This window comes from Corvus cornix, chromosome 4A (genome assembly GCF_000738735.6).
Source record: "Corvus cornix cornix isolate S_Up_H32 chromosome 4A, ASM73873v5, whole genome shotgun sequence".
In the NCBI taxonomy this organism is placed as follows: Eukaryota; Metazoa; Chordata; class Aves; order Passeriformes; family Corvidae; genus Corvus; species Corvus cornix.
In genome coordinates, this window is record NC_047058.1 from 1,550,527 (window position 1) to 1,568,247 (window position 17,721).

General features: G+C 50.8%; 1 protein-coding gene across 1 annotated transcript in view; it reads left to right on the forward strand.

Moving 5' to 3' along the window:
* The window catches only part of AR (androgen receptor), a 37,875-nt gene that overhangs the window by 16,564 nt on the left and 3,590 nt on the right, over positions 1-17,721 (forward strand). Inside the window, 3 exon segments of the mRNA XM_039572093.1 lie at positions 1,538-1,689; positions 10,073-10,189; positions 15,747-16,034. Of these exon segments, the coding sequence (XP_039428027.1) occupies positions 1,538-1,689; positions 10,073-10,189; positions 15,747-16,034 (557 nt within the window).

Consider the following 17,721-nt stretch of genomic DNA (forward strand, 5'->3'; position numbering starts at 1 on the left):
ACCTGCTTTGCAGTTTTAGATAATTAATCCTCAAAACCAGCCCAGGGTCCTCTGGGCGTCCTGTGTCTGTTGTCATGACACCTGCTGTGAGAGGCCCTGCTGCTCATGGCACACACAGTGCTGAGCATGGGGAAGACAGAGTGGAAGCCTTATGGAAACAGGGAAATGAGCACTGTCGCTTTTCTGATAGCACAGAGAGGAGGAAAGAGGTGTTGGGTCATCAGCAGAAAGGCCTGTTCTGTGTGAATCTAAAACATGCTGGATAAATAAGACATTTTTAGCCAAGCTTTTCTATGTGCTGCTGGTATTCCTCAGCAGGGTCTGCTCTCCAGCAGCCCCTCACACCCAGTGCTAGGGCTCTGTGCCACATGGCATGGGGGGATATAGGACTGCCCTGAGATGGGGCAGTGGGATCACACCAGGAGGACAAGCAAGATGCCACGAAAGCCAAGAAAGGAACATGTTGGTTGCATCAGGACTTGACTATGGGAGGCATGGTGCAGCCAACTGGGTCTCCTCCATTTAATCAGTAATTTGAGAAAAGCCTTGGACATGGAGATGGTTGGGAAAGGGTGGTTGAGCTGCATCTACAGATGAGTCACTGATTGCTCCTGCTAAAGAGACGAGAAATCACTCAAAATGAAATTGCTGCTCCAGTTACTGACCTTAAACTGAGGTGGGGATCTGCACAGCTCCCAGGTGAGGGACAGGCAAGGACAGTGGGGCTTTTCTGTGTATAAAGGTTTTTTCTAAGAAGTCCCATCTTTGTCACACTCACTGTTGATGTAACCCGATTTCTCAGAGCTCACCTGCAAACACCAAACAATGCCAGAAATTAAAGGGGATCTAATTTTTACCCAAAAGTTGCGGTGACCTGCAGACTGTTAAAAGCTAATTGCCTCATCCAGTGGTTGCAGAAAAGTGAGTTCTAGTAATTAACTCAATGTGCTGTTGTTCTCCAAACTGCCTGGACATGTTGGCTCCTGATTTGGATAAGCCCCTCTCCTTCTGCCATGCCCTCTGGAAAAACAATTTCTCCATGGATCTGATCAAACAGATCAGATCAGGTTGGGGAGGGGACGGTACCATCTGGGAGGGGAGAATCTGGGTGTGTGGAAGGGAGGAGAAGGGGAGTCAGGCTCTCAGAATGTCTTGGCATGGTGGCTAATGTGGCATCAGCTGGTTGGCAGCACTGCACTCTGCCTTGTTGGCTGCACAAGCTTCATTATTGAAGCCAAAATTCCATGAGCACTGCAACAGCCAGTCTCAGTCACCTTCTCTCCCTAGGCCGTGCTGTCACTGTACTTTGTCACACTTTGTCATACACTGCACGCAGTGGGCAGTGTCAGGAGGGGCACCCAGCACGGTCTCTGCATGGTCAGGGCCAGGTTTGGCTCAGTTGATGCTCACCTGCTTGCTGCTTGGTGCTTGGCTGATCCATCACTGCAGTTCTGGGTTTGCCATGACCATGCTCCCCACAGCTTGTCCTGACCACGTTTGCTGACCCTTCCCTTGTTCTCTCTGTTTTATGCTGCAGGTTGGAGACTGGCCGTGAGCATGTCCTGCCCATTGACTATTACTTCCCGCCTCAGAAGACCTGCCTGATCTGTGGAGATGAAGCGTCCGGGTGCCATTACGGAGCCCTCACATGTGGGAGCTGCAAAGTTTTCTTCAAACGGGCAGCTGAAGGTAATGGGGACAGAGAGGAGGGAAGGTCAATGCCCCTCTGTGGTGGTAATCTAAGATGTCTTAAACCTGGAAAGGAGAAAAATCAAGGATAAATTGATTTCTCTGTCCTGCATTTGTCATTTCACTTTACAGATTGCCCTCAAAAAGGAGCCAAACCAGTTTGCCAAAATACAATTCTTTTCAGTAGCATTGAGCAACTTTGTCTCTTGGAAGGTGTCCCTGCCGTGGCAGGGATGTGGAACAAGATGGTCTCTCAACCCAACCCTTCCAACCCAAACCTTTCTCTGATTCCATGATTATCTTAGTTGTGGTGGTGCAGGTGGCTCCAGCTGCTCTGTCTCCTGAGGAGAACTCAGACAACCAGCTGTCGTGGTCAGCCACCCAAGTTTAGCATGTAATTTGCAGTCATGGTGAGACCCCATGATTCCTTTGTTCTGCTGTTTGCCCGTTTTCCCCTGATTGGTTAATGTATTTCCCTTCTTGCTTTATGTATGAGGCTGTGTATATTCATTTCCCAAGTTTAATATGTATCAGTTCTAGAAAGTTCTTTGTTCCTCGATGTCCCATTGGTTCCTTCCCTAAATCCCTCCTTTGTGTTATTTCCATTGGTTCTCTTGCACTCAACCCCACCTCCTGTCAAGTATCCCATTTGCTGTATCCCTTATCCCCGCCTTTCCTATCCCCACTATAAAATCCCTGGACCCTTATCAGATCCTCGGCTCTCCATCTCCTCCCCCTCTTGTCTCTCCTCAATAAACCTTCTGCGTAGAAATTACACGGAGAGTCCCCTCTCTCTCCCTTCTTTGCCTCTGCCTGCGTGCCTTCACACGCTGTTCAGGGACGGCTCCCTCAGGTGAGGAGCGCACCCCGTCTGCCTGCAGTTCTGTGTGTGTCTGTGCCTGCCGGAGTGCAGTCGGGTTGTGGCTACACCTCCGGGCTCTCTTTGAGCTAGCACACAAAAGCCTGACACTTAGTGACCTGGTGTGACCGTGGAGCAGTCAGTTCCTGCTTCTCTTCTTGACTCTCCAGAGTGCTTTAAGCTCCCATCAGCCCGACTGCGATCTCAGATGCACAACTCCCTGTTCAGGGGAGGCTTTTCCTCTCCTGCACCCCTTCCAGAGGGTCACTTCTGTGACTACCCACAAAACAGCACAACCATCTGTCCATCAGGAGCCATGCTCTGAGCTTGGAGTCCATGATCCTCCTCCCCAGCCCTTGAGAAAGCAACTTCTCCTTCATGTCCAGCTCTGTAGTGTCAGGCTCTCCAGGGATAAGTGTGAGCCTAAATGTTCCCTCTCAGCAGCAAGGTCTTTGTACCATCTTTCCTTGGGAATGAACATGCAGAAGCACCTAGCCCAGCTGTTTCCTTAGGCTGTGCCTCAGGAATGTGTGGTTTCTACCTGCACTTCAGAGTCTTGGGCAGCAGTGAGAGTCTCTGTTGTGGAAGATGAACTGTCTGGCAATGTAACGTGCCTGTAGTCACTCATCAGGCTTGTTGTCAGGAGAGATGAACCAGCACAAGCCATTGCTTTTCCTCAGTGCTAACAGAGTTTATGTGGTGCACAGGCACGTTGTTGGCAGCTGGTGGCAGTGGCCATGGTGTCCCTGGGAGAGGGCTGGCAGCAGAGATGGGGATGGAGCTTCTGTCTCACCATGACCTTCCCCTGTGCCCAACCTCTCCCTTCTATGAGCAGAGGTCCCAGGCTAGGGGTGCTCACCTGCTATTGTCAGAATGCTGCTTCTAGATCAGTTATCATTATCCAGCCTCTTTTTGGAGTCATGTTTCCCTCGTTCCTCTGTGCCAGGAGCCAGCTGGCAAGCTGGTTCAGGGAAGGATAGGGGCTATGCCACAGGGGACATCAGTGTCCTGTTGCCAAAAAGGGCAGTCAAATAACAGTTAATAAATGTTGCCTATTTCTCCCAATTAAATAATTTGCAGATCTGTCTCTGCTGCACACCAGCTCTGTGTCAAGCCAAGTGGGTTGGCTTGTGCCGCCAGAGTAAATAACAGATGCTTGCTTAAGTCAGCAAGTTATTGTTGATTTATAGTAAGTGGTGTCCTGGCTCTCAGTCAGATAAACTGCTGCTGGAACGCCTGTGTCTGCGGGTGGGTGTGGGAGCCGTGCTCCCCTGGCACCGGTGTGGGCTCTGTCCTGGGGGTGACAGCCACTGGAGGTGCCCACGGGCAGAGGGGCAGCCTGGGCTGCTCACGCTGCTCTGAGGCATGTGCGTGGAGTTGTTCCCTCTCCTGATCATGTTATATCATTAATTTAAATGGTATTTATGTCTCTTCCTGGCTCTTCAGCCTCGCAGTGTGGCAGAGGGTCAGCAGTGTTTGATCATGTTGGGATTGGGTGGCAGCCCTTTGCCTTTCCTGAGGAGCCGTATGTGTATCCAGGGAGGGGCAGGGAGCGCTGCCAAAGTGTGAGGTTTCATGTTAAGTTACCCCGAGGTACATGGATAAGTCTTTATTTTGGGGAAGTGAAAATAAATCGTGCTCCTTTATAGGTACTGAATGCAGGGATGGCAGGTCATGATTTCTGTTCTAATTTTTGGTGAGTTTCCAGACAGATCTCTTCCTTCTTAAAGCTGAGGAGCATTACTGAAAGCTGATATTTCAGCATGTTCTCATGTTTTAAAGTCCATAAAATGCCTCTCAGAAAACCTTAGGTCACCCTTGGAGACTATACACAGTAGATCAAAATGCTTCCCCATGAGAAAAGAAACGTATTACCTTCCTGGTGCTGGTGTCAAGCCACAGCCTTCGGTGGAGGGAGCAGCAGAGAGCTGGGACTGGAGCAGCACAAACAGCACCTTGGAGGGGAAGGAAATAGCTGGGCACATAATTTCCTTTTTATTATATTCTTCTGAGATAATAGTGAACTTACCTGGCAGGTATTCAGGGATATTTAACGAGGTTTTATAGACATGCGCTGGCTTCTAAGGGGTGAGAAAGGGAAAGATTGAAAAAAAAGTGACACTGATTCTTCTTTCCTTTGGACACACTGAGGGGTTTATGGGCAGGAACAAGTCACCCCTGCTTTGATGAAATATTTGACAGATTTGAGGGGTTTCACAAGCTCAGGTTCAACTGCTTTTTCCAGAAAGATGCTGGAAGAGTTAATAGAAAAGACAGGAATGTTGTCCTGATCTCGTTTTGCCAGCTCTCAGACTCTCTCAAGATGTGCAGGCTGTGTCCAGACCAGTACTGAAGCACACCCTGCAGATTCCCCACGCCTCGCCTGTAGGCTCACCACCCCTGTTTTATGACCAAGCCCAGCACTGGGCTCTCCCTTGCAGTCACCTGCCCCAGGGTCCCAGCAGGGAGAGTCCAGAGGGCTGGGTGGCTGCCCTGTGAGCAGGGCTGCTGCTCCTTCGCTGCTCACAAAGGAGGGCTCCTCCTCCTCATTTGGTGAGCAAAAAGCTCATCCTGCTCAGCACAGGTGTTGTCTTTCCCTACATGAGTAGGCAGGACACCTCTTGGCATGGTTAGGATGGCTGGGGTGGGATGAAGACATGAGAGTTCAGTCCTTGTGATGCCACCCTTGTCCCTGAAACAGAAAAATGCTTCAAACAAGGCAGTTCCTGTCTCAATTAGTGGCCCAGGGGTTCCTGCTGTCCCATTCCATCCAGGAGGGGAATCATTGTGTCTCTGCATATATCCCTGGAGAGAAGCAGACCTTCCTTGTCCCTCTGAGGTTGCTCAGATCTGGTGGCCACCTTGGCCAGCCCAGAGCTCCCTCTGCACAGCATTCCTGGCAGCGTAGGATTGGGATGCTTTGGGCTGTGTTCCTGATGGGGGTGCCTTTAAATAGCAGAGAGCTAAATGAAAAAAATAACACAGTATTTGGCAATTTTCCTAGCAGGCACTCAGCCAGGCTGCTGTGCAGGCTGCTCTGATTGCCTCAATCATTCTCCACATGGATCAGTGTTCTATGTTCTGACCTGCTGAGGATTAGCCTTATACCAGAGTGGTATCTCTGGGCCAACTCAACAGTTTCTTGCCAGATTTCAAGGTGACACCAAGTTAAAGTGAACGTTTGCAAAGATCCTTGCTGTTATCAAATGCTTTCTCCTCCTTCCCAGGTTGATCTGACATGCACAGAAATTGAGTCTGCAGAGGATTCAGTGGTGCTGCAGCACCACGATGCTCCAGTAGTGGGTTCCTCACGACTGGGTGCTATTTGCCTTAAAAAGCCATGGGGAGAGCAAAAGGTGGGAGGACCAGATCATAGATAAAACTCTGGGTGCTTTCCCTATGCTCGCTGTAGCCATCTGGTCAGTACAGAGGACTATTCAGAAAACAACTTTGCAAAGGTAGTTCATGAGCAGTGTCTCAGTGCTGGCTCCCAGGAGCCTTGTGGCTGAGCCCTCTTGAGTTATTAATAGGAGCATCACATGGGAAGGGTGCCAGCACCAAACCCACAGGCTCAGCTCGGGGCATGGCCCTGCTGGTGACAGCCCCAAGGCCCAGAGGCTTCCCAGGAGAGTGCTGGAGTCTCCATGGTTACACAAGACCCGGGGGAGTCGCTTTCACCGAAAGCTTGGCCTTATCCCCCAGCTGTTAAAATTCAGTTTATGCCCTGAAGTACAAGGATCTTCTCTTCCAAAAGGCATTTACTGGTTTTTCATATTTACAGTTGTATATCTTGCTCCAGATGTTTGCACAGATTACTTTGCTGTCTGGAGGAGAAAGTTAGGCTGGGCACAACAGCTCATGTGGCAACAGGCTGTTAGATGATTCCTCTGGATTGAGCAACTCACCTCCATAAATCGTTGTTTTTAATCAAGAAGAACTAGCGAGCTGTTCTTCCCCTTGGCTCCCAGTGTGTGCTGTGGTCCCAGGAGATGAGTGGGAGAGCTCGGAGGTGGCGGAAGCATCTTTCTGCCTGGTGTGAGGTGGCCCAGGAGGGGCCCAAAGTGACAGAGGCATTCCTGGCAGAGGGGACACTGGCACTGCAGTGTGTTCATGGTGAGGCCTGTGCACAGCTGCTCTCTTGGGGTGCCTCTGCTGGTCTGGGAAAGCAGAGGGTGCTGGGTGTGACTTCCCTCCTCACCTGTGCACATGTCAAACAGGACCTGGGCAGCAGGGGAGGAGCAGGGGCTTCTCTGGGTGACATCTGCAGTGTTCTCAGCTGGGCAGTGGTCTATGGGTTGGCACCTTGCCAACACCCTGGGAGAAGGACAGGCGGGGTGATGGGCCTTGCAAAGAGTGGGACTGCTGGGGAACACCAGAGAGTGGGTGTAAGGTTTGGATCTGTATGTACAGATGTGCAAAGCAAGAGTCTCTGCAGCAGAGGAAAGGAGAACAAAATAGTAATTTCAGTGTTAAACTCCAGAGAAGGAAAACCAGTGCATTTATCTTTCAATAAAGAGCAGCTGATTGCAAATATCTCACCTGGCTCTGAAATGAAGAGAGTGAACTACCCTGAAATTAGAAACAGGTCTCTGTGTGTGAGAAGTTACTTCAGATGGAAGGAACTCATCCATGTTCCAGCCACCCTTCCCTGCTCTCCTGCCTTTTAGAGCAGGTGGTTCCTTCTCTGGTGGTTAAAGGGAAATCTCTGCATCCCCAGGAATTAGGGCGAGGTGAGCTTGGCTCATTCTCACTCTGAGCAGCAGCAGCAGCACCATGACCAGCTGTGGCTGTTTGGTTCTCTTTTTGTTACTGAACAGGGCTCACTTGTGCAGGCCCAGGCAACAGAGAACAGCTTCCTGCCCCAAAGAGCCTGTCCATGAACCATGAAGCTGCCCTGGCCACCTCATCAATGTCACTGTACCGTGACCGTGGGGACAGCTGCTGGCTGCAGCTCCCAGCCCATGCTGCTCTGGGGTGGCACGGTCATGCTGCAGCCTCCTCCAACATGCCCTGTTTGTCCTCTGGGGCACTCTGCCTGCTCCCGGCTCGTGGGAGAGGCTCCCTCTCCATGCCCCTTCTCAGCGGTTCTGGAGCTGGGAGATGCTGCTGAGGAGCAGATGGGAAATAGCACAGTGGCCTCATTGAGCAAGGCTTGGACCCCCTACCAAACCTCATCTGTCCCAGTGCTCCCCTCCCGTGGGTGCCTAGCAGAGACAGAGCAGAGGGGGAAATGAGCCCACATGTTGGGATCTGTCCAGATCCCAGGGATGAGGAGGGGACTGGGGCTGCTGGGTGCTGCTCTCGACACAGGGGAATTTGGAGAGCTGTGCCTGATCCTGGAACATCCTTGGGGGGCTCAGGCAGCCAAATCTCCTTCCAGCTCCCCTTTCACCAGAAAGTAGGGCACCCATTTTTGAGGCCCTTCTCAAAGGTGGAGGGAGTGTGGCCTCAGTGCTCAGTGCCCCTGGCACAAAAATAATTCCAAGTAACCCAGTTTCATCGGAAGTTGTTTATTACTCATCCTCCTTCTCAATGAACTACTGAAAGGGAGGATGGTGCTTGTGCTCTCTTTAGGGTCTTTAGAGATTTAGGTGTCATCAAGGCTTGCCTGAGTATCCTTCTCATGGAAAATGAGCCAGGGAGGGGGTGACAGCTGTTCTGAGGACAGTGTTAAAATGATTCAACAGGTGTGAGGTGTGGTGGGTAATGCAGGTGATGCCTGAGGCACAGGGGTGGGTGATGATCCACTTTGAAGGGGCCAGTTCTGAGAAGGTCAGATACGGGGTATTTGTGCAGTGCCTGGGCGCTGTGAGAGGAGCGGGCTGGGTGTGAGCCCTGCCAGGGAGGTCTGTGGGGGTGACAGTGGTGGCTGGTCCTGCCAAAGCTGCAGTCGGGCACAAGGGGGGGCACCCCGGAGGGCACCAGGAAAGCACCAGGCAGTGGCAGCGAGGGCAGCAGTGGTGGAGGTGTGGGCGTTGCTAAATCCGTGCACCAAAATTGGTGCATCTCATGTCAGAACTGGTACATTAAAGGGTTGGATTCAGCCTCATGCTGTTAATAGATTTCTGATGACTCCAAAGGCCTATTCCTACAGGAATGCAGAAAGCAACTCCTTCTAGGATGATAAATAAAGGCCATGGGCTGGTTTCCCATGTGGGCTGCCCATGGGTCTACAAGCAGCACCTCTCTATTGTGTGCTGAGCCCAGTTTGGTTTGGAACAGCCTGAAGAACATCAGATAAACCCTGATCCAGTAAATGTGTTCAGTCTTGACAGGAAAAGTGATCCTTCAGGAAGAAAATTTCGTTCTTGGCTTGTCTAGCAAATGGGGAAGTGAAAAAAAGAGCTGTGGCCTGGGGCTGCATGGGCTGCTCTCTGAGCAAGTGGAGGGCGTATGGGTTACTCTGACCATAAATAACTTCTGAATTTTCTGCACATCTCCAAAACCCATGACTGCACAAGATTCCCTGTACAGGGAGTTGCTGGTTCCAGTTCCCTCCTGGCTGACTGCAGGTACAGCCCAGGGGACAGGGTGGCATCAGACCCACCTGTGGAGCAGCACTCCCCCACCCCAGTGTCTGTAACCTGGAGACAACAGACCTGCCCGATATTAATGGGTTGCACAAAAAATAATTCAGTCCCAAAAAGGTCTGTACAGAGCCATGGTTATAAAGGGTAGGTGAGTATTGTGGCAGAAAGATCAAACTGTGGGGTTTGGTGGTCTGGGAGAAATCCACCAAAAGCCATGCAACAGATGGATGACATTTAAAAAATGAGAACCAAACTCTCCACATTTCAGTACTTTTTAATTGCTGTTTATTGTCTCCCTCTGCTGTGCTGCACAGTGCAGAGTGCCTGGGTTTCCAGTCTCCAAGGGCTTCTCTTCCTGGGTATTTTGGTCTAAAAGCCTCTGCCATGTGTGGGCACAGAGCAGGAGTGCTGGAGTGTGGTGGAACAGCAGTGACCCAGCTGTGTTTTGGGGGAGCCGGCGCTCACGCAACACATGTGTATCTGGCCATGAACCACTCCTGCAGCACCAGAGGCAGGACTGTGCTGTTTTCTTGAGAAATGCCCATTTTCAACACAAGTTTTCTCCTGGGGAGTGCACTGGAAAACCAGCACTGGTACAGTCTTCTCCTCCAGTCATCCTCTTCTCCTCCGTCTCCTTCCCCTTCCCCTTCCCATTCCCTTTCTCCTCTCCTTCTCTCCTTCTCCTTTTCTCCTTCTCCTTCTCCTTCTCTCCTTCTCCTTTTCTCCTCCTCCTTCTCCTTCTCCTTCTCCCCTTCTCTCCTTCTCCCCTTCTCTCCTTCTCCTTCTCTCCTTCTCCTTCTCCTTCTCCTTCTCCTTCTCCTTCTCCTTCTCCTTCTCCTTCTCCTTCTCCTTCTCCTTCTCCATTATCCTCCCCTCCCCTCTCCTCCTCTCCCCTCTCTTCTTCTCTTGCCACTGTCCCTGGCGATACCGAAAGAGCCCAGCCTGTGTCTTCATTGTTACCCAGCACCCATGGTCCATTTCTCTGGTGTTTTAGGTAAACAGAAGTACCTCTGTGCCAGCCGGAATGACTGCACCATTGACAAGTTCCGAAGGAAAAACTGTCCGTCCTGCCGCCTGCGGAAGTGCTACGAGGCTGGGATGACTCTCGGAGGTACGGCCAGGGTCCCCTCCCGGGTCCCTGCATGTCACTTTGTGTATGAACAGTCAGTAAGTGGCTGGAAAACGAGGCTGATGGAGGGTGATAAAATGCTCAGGAAACATTTGCAGGGTTCTTAAACCAGAACTGTGAATTTCAGTAGCTTTTGTTTGTGTTTCAGGAAAGATACTTTTCCCTGATTTCAAACCTTGTTAATCTAAAAAAACTATAAACAGCAGGGTGAGCTGGTTCTGGCTCCTGGAGCCTCAGAGCAGAGCACTCCCCTCTTTTGATGGAATTATTCCCAGGCAGAAAGGGACAATTTCTTGGTGAAATTACAACCTCAGTGCTTTCCTTTGCTTGCTGGAAGCTGCTCCTGTGTCCCTGGTGAGAGTCCTTGTCACAGTTTGTCTCTGTCCCCAAATTTGTAGCCCTTCCAAAACTGACAGAGTGCCCGTATCCAAAATATGAGGTTTTCTGCTCAAAGTCTATGAGCTGCAGTGCTGATCACTGGGTGTCTGCTTGTTGAGTTCATTTGATGAAATCCTTCCCTGTGAGGGTGGGGAGGCCCTGCCACAGGTTGCCCAGAGAAGCTGTGGCTGCCCCATCCCTGGAAGTTTCCAAGGCCAGGTTGGACGGGGCTTGGAGCAGCCTGGGCTAGTGGAAGGTGTCTCTGCCTATGGCAGGGGGTGGAACAGGATGATCTTTAAGGCCCCTTCCAACCCAGACTATCCTGGGATTCTGTGATGTTACAGTGAGGAGGAAAATACCCTGGAAAAGGGGACTGACAAACCTACCCCTGCTGGGAAGCCCTGGATTCAGGAGGCTTCTGGGGTTGCAGAGAGGAGCCCTGGCAGTGGCAGGCGCTGCATATGGGGACAGGAGCAGCCCAGACTGGTTGGGGGTGCCAGAATTTTGGGTTAAATCCTGACCCCATTGCTGGGATGGGCTGAGCCTCCAGAGCTGCTGGGCTGCAACAACAGTGTCTTGAAGGACTTGTTACTGAAGTGGTTCTGAATTGTGGCTCACCGAGGAGAAGAGGGTTTAGTTTTATTTCTCCCTAAAGGTCCTGAAAGGCAGTGCAGTCCTAACCCTCCTTTTTTAGCTTATATTAAAGTGCTTTTTTCTGCTGAAGTTTCCTTAAGTAGGAGAAGACATACATCAGTGTAACCCTCTTCTGCAGCACACACTGACAAAATTAATGCTAATACGGATACCCCGCTCCCTTCTTTTTTCTTCAGCTCTTTGGGTCACCCTGACCTGTTCTGCCAGGTCTGTTTTACATTTGGTTTGGATGTCGGTATAAAGGCAATTGTTACAAACAGGCAAGCTCATGGTTGCCCACAGTAACTTCTCCCGCAGTGGAGGAAGGGCATTTGAAATCACTCCAGCCAGTTGTTTTTAACTGGTGGTTAATTACAGTCACTGCTGGGGTACATCCCGGCAGCCCTGTGGCTCTTGTGGGGGAGGAGAAGGAGGAGGTGGAGGTGGTGGTGCTGGTGGTGGTGGTGGTGGTGGTGACACACTGAATGCCTTCTGCAGGCTCTGCTCTGGAACAGGATGGCAATGTGTTGAAGCACTTCATTATTGATTGAGATCACGGTGACCTGCAAGCTGGTATCCACTAACCAGGATCTTCTCTTCGTAGAGAGGGAAAAGACACTGTAGAGAGGGCAAAGAAAACAAAAACGAAAAAGACCAAAAAACTGGTGGTAATGCTGTTTTAGTCTGTTTGGTCCTGCTGCTGTGCTGGCCTGTGCCCGCCATCCCACTGCACCTGTGCCTGCTGCCAGGGAAGGTGCTGCAAGGATCCTGCCAGCCTTGAGCCAGAGAAATGTCCTGGTATGGACACAGCTGCAGGGATCCTGCCAGCCCTGAGCCCGGGAAATGTCCTGGTATGGACACGGCTGCAGGGATCCTGCCAGCCTTGAGCCCAGGGAGCATGCGAGGTGCCAGGGGCTGTTTCTGTGGGGAACTCCAAGCTCCTGTGCCCACAGCCAGAGCTGGCAGCCACCTGAGCTGCAGGATATCAGGGCACCGCCAGCCTGGCTGCTGCAACCTTGTGGGTCCTGGCTGGAGCAAAAGCTCCAAACACCTGTAATTCCTTTCATTTTGTTGATGGTAGGGCTAGAAATCTCCTGCAATAATAGCCAAAAGCTTGTGAAAGCCCAGGCTTGAGGCATAGCTGTGTTTAGTCCTCAATCAGGTTTAGCTGCTGGGGGCAGAGCAGAGCTCATGTCTCACAGACACAGTGGGTGTTGATGTGAGCAATTCCAGCCAGGGGCAATCTGACACATTTTTTGCAGAGCCATTGCAGTAGTTATGACCAGTGTTGTGTTGGGTGTACCTTATTTTTCATCTTGTCTGTCCCTGACTTACAGCAATTGGATCTTTATTACAACTTTGTTTGCATGATTAAAACCCCTACTTTTATTGATTTTCTTTCCCACACTGGGTGTTTGTCACCTGTCACTCAATAGCCCTTTTGCCTCCTACACAGCCACCCAGGTGACATTCCTTACCTCCTTGCTCCAAGGCATGTTGTCGTCTTTAGTGTCCTCATTGCTTGTGCAGTTTCCCAACACCTGTCAGGCCTTGCCTGCAGACCTCAGTCTATCTGTTCAGTGATCATTATTACTGTTCATCCCTATTTTCCCATCCATACATTGCCATACAGGCTGGTTGAGTAAAAATGGTTAAATCTGGTTTTGGGGTGAATGTAAACATTCACTAGCAAAGGGCCATGAGCCACCCTCATAAGAAACAAACCTGTCTGATGTTGTTTCAACACTTATAATTGCCTTCGAGATGTATCACTAAGGGGTTTGCAATCATTCAGCAATACTGTCTGCTCTTGTATCCTTCAAGTCCTTTTCTTTCATGTGGACCTGACTGACTCAGATCTCTTAAATGTGTCTGCTACAACCAGTAATATTATCAACTGAAAGTATTGCATCAGACAAGATTGATAGCTTGACAGGTTCAGGTTTTGACAAGCCACATGCTGAAGTTCATAAAAACTTCAAAGGGCAACAGGATATAAATCAAGTCCTGTTCAGCTCCTCAGTGTCCCGCTGGCAGCTGAGCTCGACGTGTGCTGCCAGGGGCTGCAGGATCTCTCCATTGCAGCCAGTGTGAGAGCAGCTTCCTCCAGGTCCCTGTAACTTCCCTGAGTCCTGGCACTCATGAAAATTGGTGCTGGAGCCCAGAGTGCTCCTTCCTCAGGGCTTTAGAAGTGCCTGTAAGGGAGGTGCTTCAAATGTGCATCACTTTGGCCATCGCTCTTGAGTGTGCTCCTGGGGGCTCTTGCACTGGTGAGTATTTTATTGTTACACCATATAATTGTGTCCTTTAAGCTTTTTTCCAAATCCATCTGGGAATTCCCCAGAGACCCCCAGGTCAGCTTGCAGGGCTTGGGGCAGTGCTGTGCTGCAGCTGCTCCTTGAGGCTCCCTGGGCCCCTCGTCCCTGCTGACAGCCAAGCAGGAAAATCCCAATATTGGTCACACGTCCTAAGGTTCCTCCCACCTTGGTTTGAAGAAGTGCAATGTAGACTTCTGCCCAGCTTAGCTCATCCTAGAGTAAAAACATTACAGGTGTCTTTAATTCCAATTTTTAAATTTTTGTTTATATTACCTGCTGAGTAGGAGCCACCATCACAAAGGGGTTTGGCACAGGTGACTGAGTAGAAGCGAGTCTTTACCTCTTGAAGTCTTTACCTCTTTCTCCACCTGTGCCCACCATCCCACTGCACCTGTGCCTGCTGCCAGGGAAGGTGCTGCAAGGATCCTGCCAGCCTTGAGCCTGAGAAATGTCCTGGTATGGACATGTGTCAGTATTGCAGTGGCCTGTGGGACAGCTGCTCCTGAAATGCACAAACCCAAGCCCCCTCTCATAGCGCAGTTATCACCCACTGTCACAGAGGAGTCTTGTTTGTGGTTGCAGTCTCAGAGCAAGCTCGGTAGGTACTTGCTGTCTTCTCACTTCACTCAGGACCTTTTAATACTAGATAATTAAATATTAAGGAAAAAACCCCAAACATTTAAACCAAACCGTGTGTGTGTTTCGTACATGTGGATTTGGCTTCATTCACACACATGACCTGGGTCACTGGTTATTTCTAAATCAAAACTCTGTCAGAGGCTGCCCAAGGTGGTGGTGGAGTCACCATCCTTGGGGGGATTTAACAAATGTGTGGATTTGGCACTTGGGGATATGGGTTAGTGATGGCCTTGGCAGGGCTGTGACTTTGGAGGCGAGGGAGAGGAGGCTGTATCAAACAAGTAGCTGATGGCCAAAGGCCATCACATTGCGCTGCAGCACTGTTTTCCTCTAGCTCTCCTTTATTTTTATTAATCCTTTCTCCTCCCTTTTTATGGAGAAGCCTGTCTTTGTTGCCTGTACAGCAGATCATCCAGAGTACAATGCTTAAAGATCAACGTTTGGAGTTAATTTACAGAGCTGCACTTTGGCTTGACATTTTTATGTTTTGCTGCTTATTTTTTTAATTACAGCTGAAAGGAAATTCGAGATAAGTATCATATAATGAAGGAGCCAAAACCCCAAGGACAACTGGTTTGATGTTGTATTCCCTGCTTGAAGGAAGCCATGGGCTTTTGTTCTCTAATCAGTGGCGGTTTGGAGTCGGTGAGGGGTGGCAGTAGCAGCCCACCTGTGCTGAGCACTGTCAGGCTGGTATCAATGAGGGGAACATGGACTCCCCAAGACCTCTGGCATCGTGCCTCTGGAGTGCTGGTGGGCCTTGCAGGCAGACCAGCAGCTGTGGTTAGGAGCCAGGCGTGTGGGGAAAACACCTTTTTGTGTTGGCACAGATGCAGTCGCCGGCTGCTGCAGTCCCCCCACAGCCTGCCCGCACTGCTGACAGGGCTTGTGAGGCTGCACAGCAGAGTGAGGCCACCCTGCTCAGGTCTGCTCCCCCTCGGTGGGGTGGCTGGGAGGCTCCAGGAAAACAGCCCTGGAACCACCTGCTGGCTTCCCAAACGTGTTTTCTGTAATGCAGTATGTGCAGAGTGTTTGCGAGAGCCTGGCTGTGGGGCAGCAGGCATTGCAGGGAAAAGGCTTTTGTCTCAGATGCATCCCGCTTCTACCCTGGTCTAGGATGGAACAATCCCACTTGGGCATCCAAGTGCAAGGGTTTTTTTCCCTGGAACATGACCGTGTACTGAGTTTATCATCTTGTGTTGTTCCTCTTTTTGATTGCATCAAAAGCAGTTGTTTGAGTCGAGTCAAAACTTCTTCTCTCTCTGGATCTTCCTCTCTGTTTCTAAGTGGGAGTTAGAGACCGGTTGTGGCTGAGGATGTAAATGATGTTGGTTCTTTTCCATGTGAGATTAACAAGCAAATGGATTTTGTCACGCAGTGTGTTCTCCTCTCATCCTTAGGTGAGAACTGCAATGCCAGGGCGCTTCTTGGGCAGTGTCCACTGAGGGAGGAGCTGCTGCTTGGTCATCACTTTTCCTTGCCTCATAACTATAAATGGTGGAGCCAAGAAGCCCTGACTTTCTGTTTTAGTATATTTTAAAGCATCACCTTAAACTGTGTCCTTCCCTCAGCCCGCAAGCTGAAGAAGCTGGGTAACCTGAAGGCACAGGAGGATATGGAGGGAGCCAGCTCATCCAGCCCCACAGAGGAGCAAGCTCCCAAGCTGGTGATGACACGCATCGATGGCTACGAGTGCCAGCCCATCTTCCTCAACGTTCTGGAGGCCATCGAGCCTGGTGTGGTGTGTGCTGGCCATGACAACAGCCAGCCTGACTCCTTCTCCAACCTGCTGACCAGCCTGAATGAGCTTGGAGAGCGGCAGCTGGTCTACGTGGTCAAATGGGCAAAGGCGCTGCCAGGTGAGAAGGAAAACAAACAAATCCCCTCCCGGTTCCAAAGCCCCATCTGCACTGCTGGGGGCAGGTGTGAAGGGGGTGGTCTGTAGCCCATGTCCCATCACACAGCTCCTGGGGGACCATCTCCATGGGCACTATGTGTGTCCCCTGCCTGGGAAGCAGCCTGTAGCAGTGTGGGCCTTGTGTCTAGAGGGGCTGGTGATGGGAGAGGGAACTGAGGGGTGATGGAGTGTTTTGGAACTTACACCTTGGGTTCAGATAGCCCCTGGCTGGTGATACAGTGTGGGCACGGGGCACTTCTCCCCATGACAAGGCTGCTGCTGGTCAGGCCTCGGGGTCCTGCTCTTCTCCCCCTCTCTCCATGGAGGTTTTGCTCCACTTCCAGGCCATGTCTGCCAGCCCTGCAGAACGGCCCTCTAGACAAAGATTAGCCCTGTCCCAGGACCCACCTGAAGTGATGAAAAGGGTAAATCGCAACATGGCAGAAGAGCAATACAGAATCCCAAAAGGCTCTTTCCTGGCAGTCACTCAGGTTGCCCATGTGACAACCCGGTGGGATATATTTATGATGCCTTCAGAGAGGTAATACAGGCCAGGAATTTTCCAGATGCTGGTCAGCAGGTGCAGTAAATGGAGCATCCCAGTGACTGATGTGTTTATTGAGCTGGGTCTGCAAGGGGTCACTGGTTGGTGACATGCTGCCTGTTCCACACTGTAATCCTGCAACTGAGCGAGTGCAATGGCAGAGGGCTGAGCTCTGTCTGGGCACAGCTGGACCCAGCTCACCTCCCAGCATCCTGGAGAGTGGAGCATGGGGCCAGTTCCTGCTGCCTTCTCCATTCTGGGCCCACTCCTCAGGGAACACAAAGAAAAGAGGGATCCCACTCCTTGTATGTGTGGGGTGATACAGCAGAGAAGGAGACTGAGGCACAGTAGTTTTGCCATTCTCTGTCAAACCCTGGTGATGAACTGTGGTCGGGTGTCTGATGTTCCCAGGAGTTTAGCAGCCCCCTGGACTGGTGCTCCCAGCAGGACATTGGTCTGAATACCCTTAAGTACTGAGTAGCACATTCTGTTTCTGCTGTTCTTGAGTCTCTTGGCTTGTAAAACCAGGGACAAATCCTGCTTCCTCTTTGGCTTATCTACACCAGACATCAAGTTCAGACACAGAGACACCACCAAAACCACTTGGCATCTGGGGCTGAGGCTGTACCACTGCAGCAGTGCCGATGAAAAGTGCTTTGGAAAATGTTTTCTGTCATAACCACCCCCTTATCAGAGGGTTTTACTCTCCTGAACTGCACCTGATGCCTGACCTCTCAGTGTGCAGTGGTGCCAGTTGCTGCCCTGCTGCCCCCTGGGGCTGGCGCAGACTGTGCCAGGGTAGCATCTGGGCAAGATTCATTCTCCAGCTTGTTTGCCTTGAAGAGCTCTCCAAGCCACAGAGATCCTTGCCTCAGTGGGTTGTAATTATACACTGGAGCTGTTAAATTGCTTTAATATTTGATTGAAATAATGCATGATTGTCCTGAAACTCACTTATATTTGCCTATGCACAAGTATATAGAAAAAAGCAGTGTTGGAGGTGGTCTAAGCATGCCTGGGGTTTAACTCTGAGCCACCATCTGGGATGCTAATTTGAATTTAGGTGCTATTTTTGTTTCTCTTGCAATGTAGCTGAGGTTTCCAT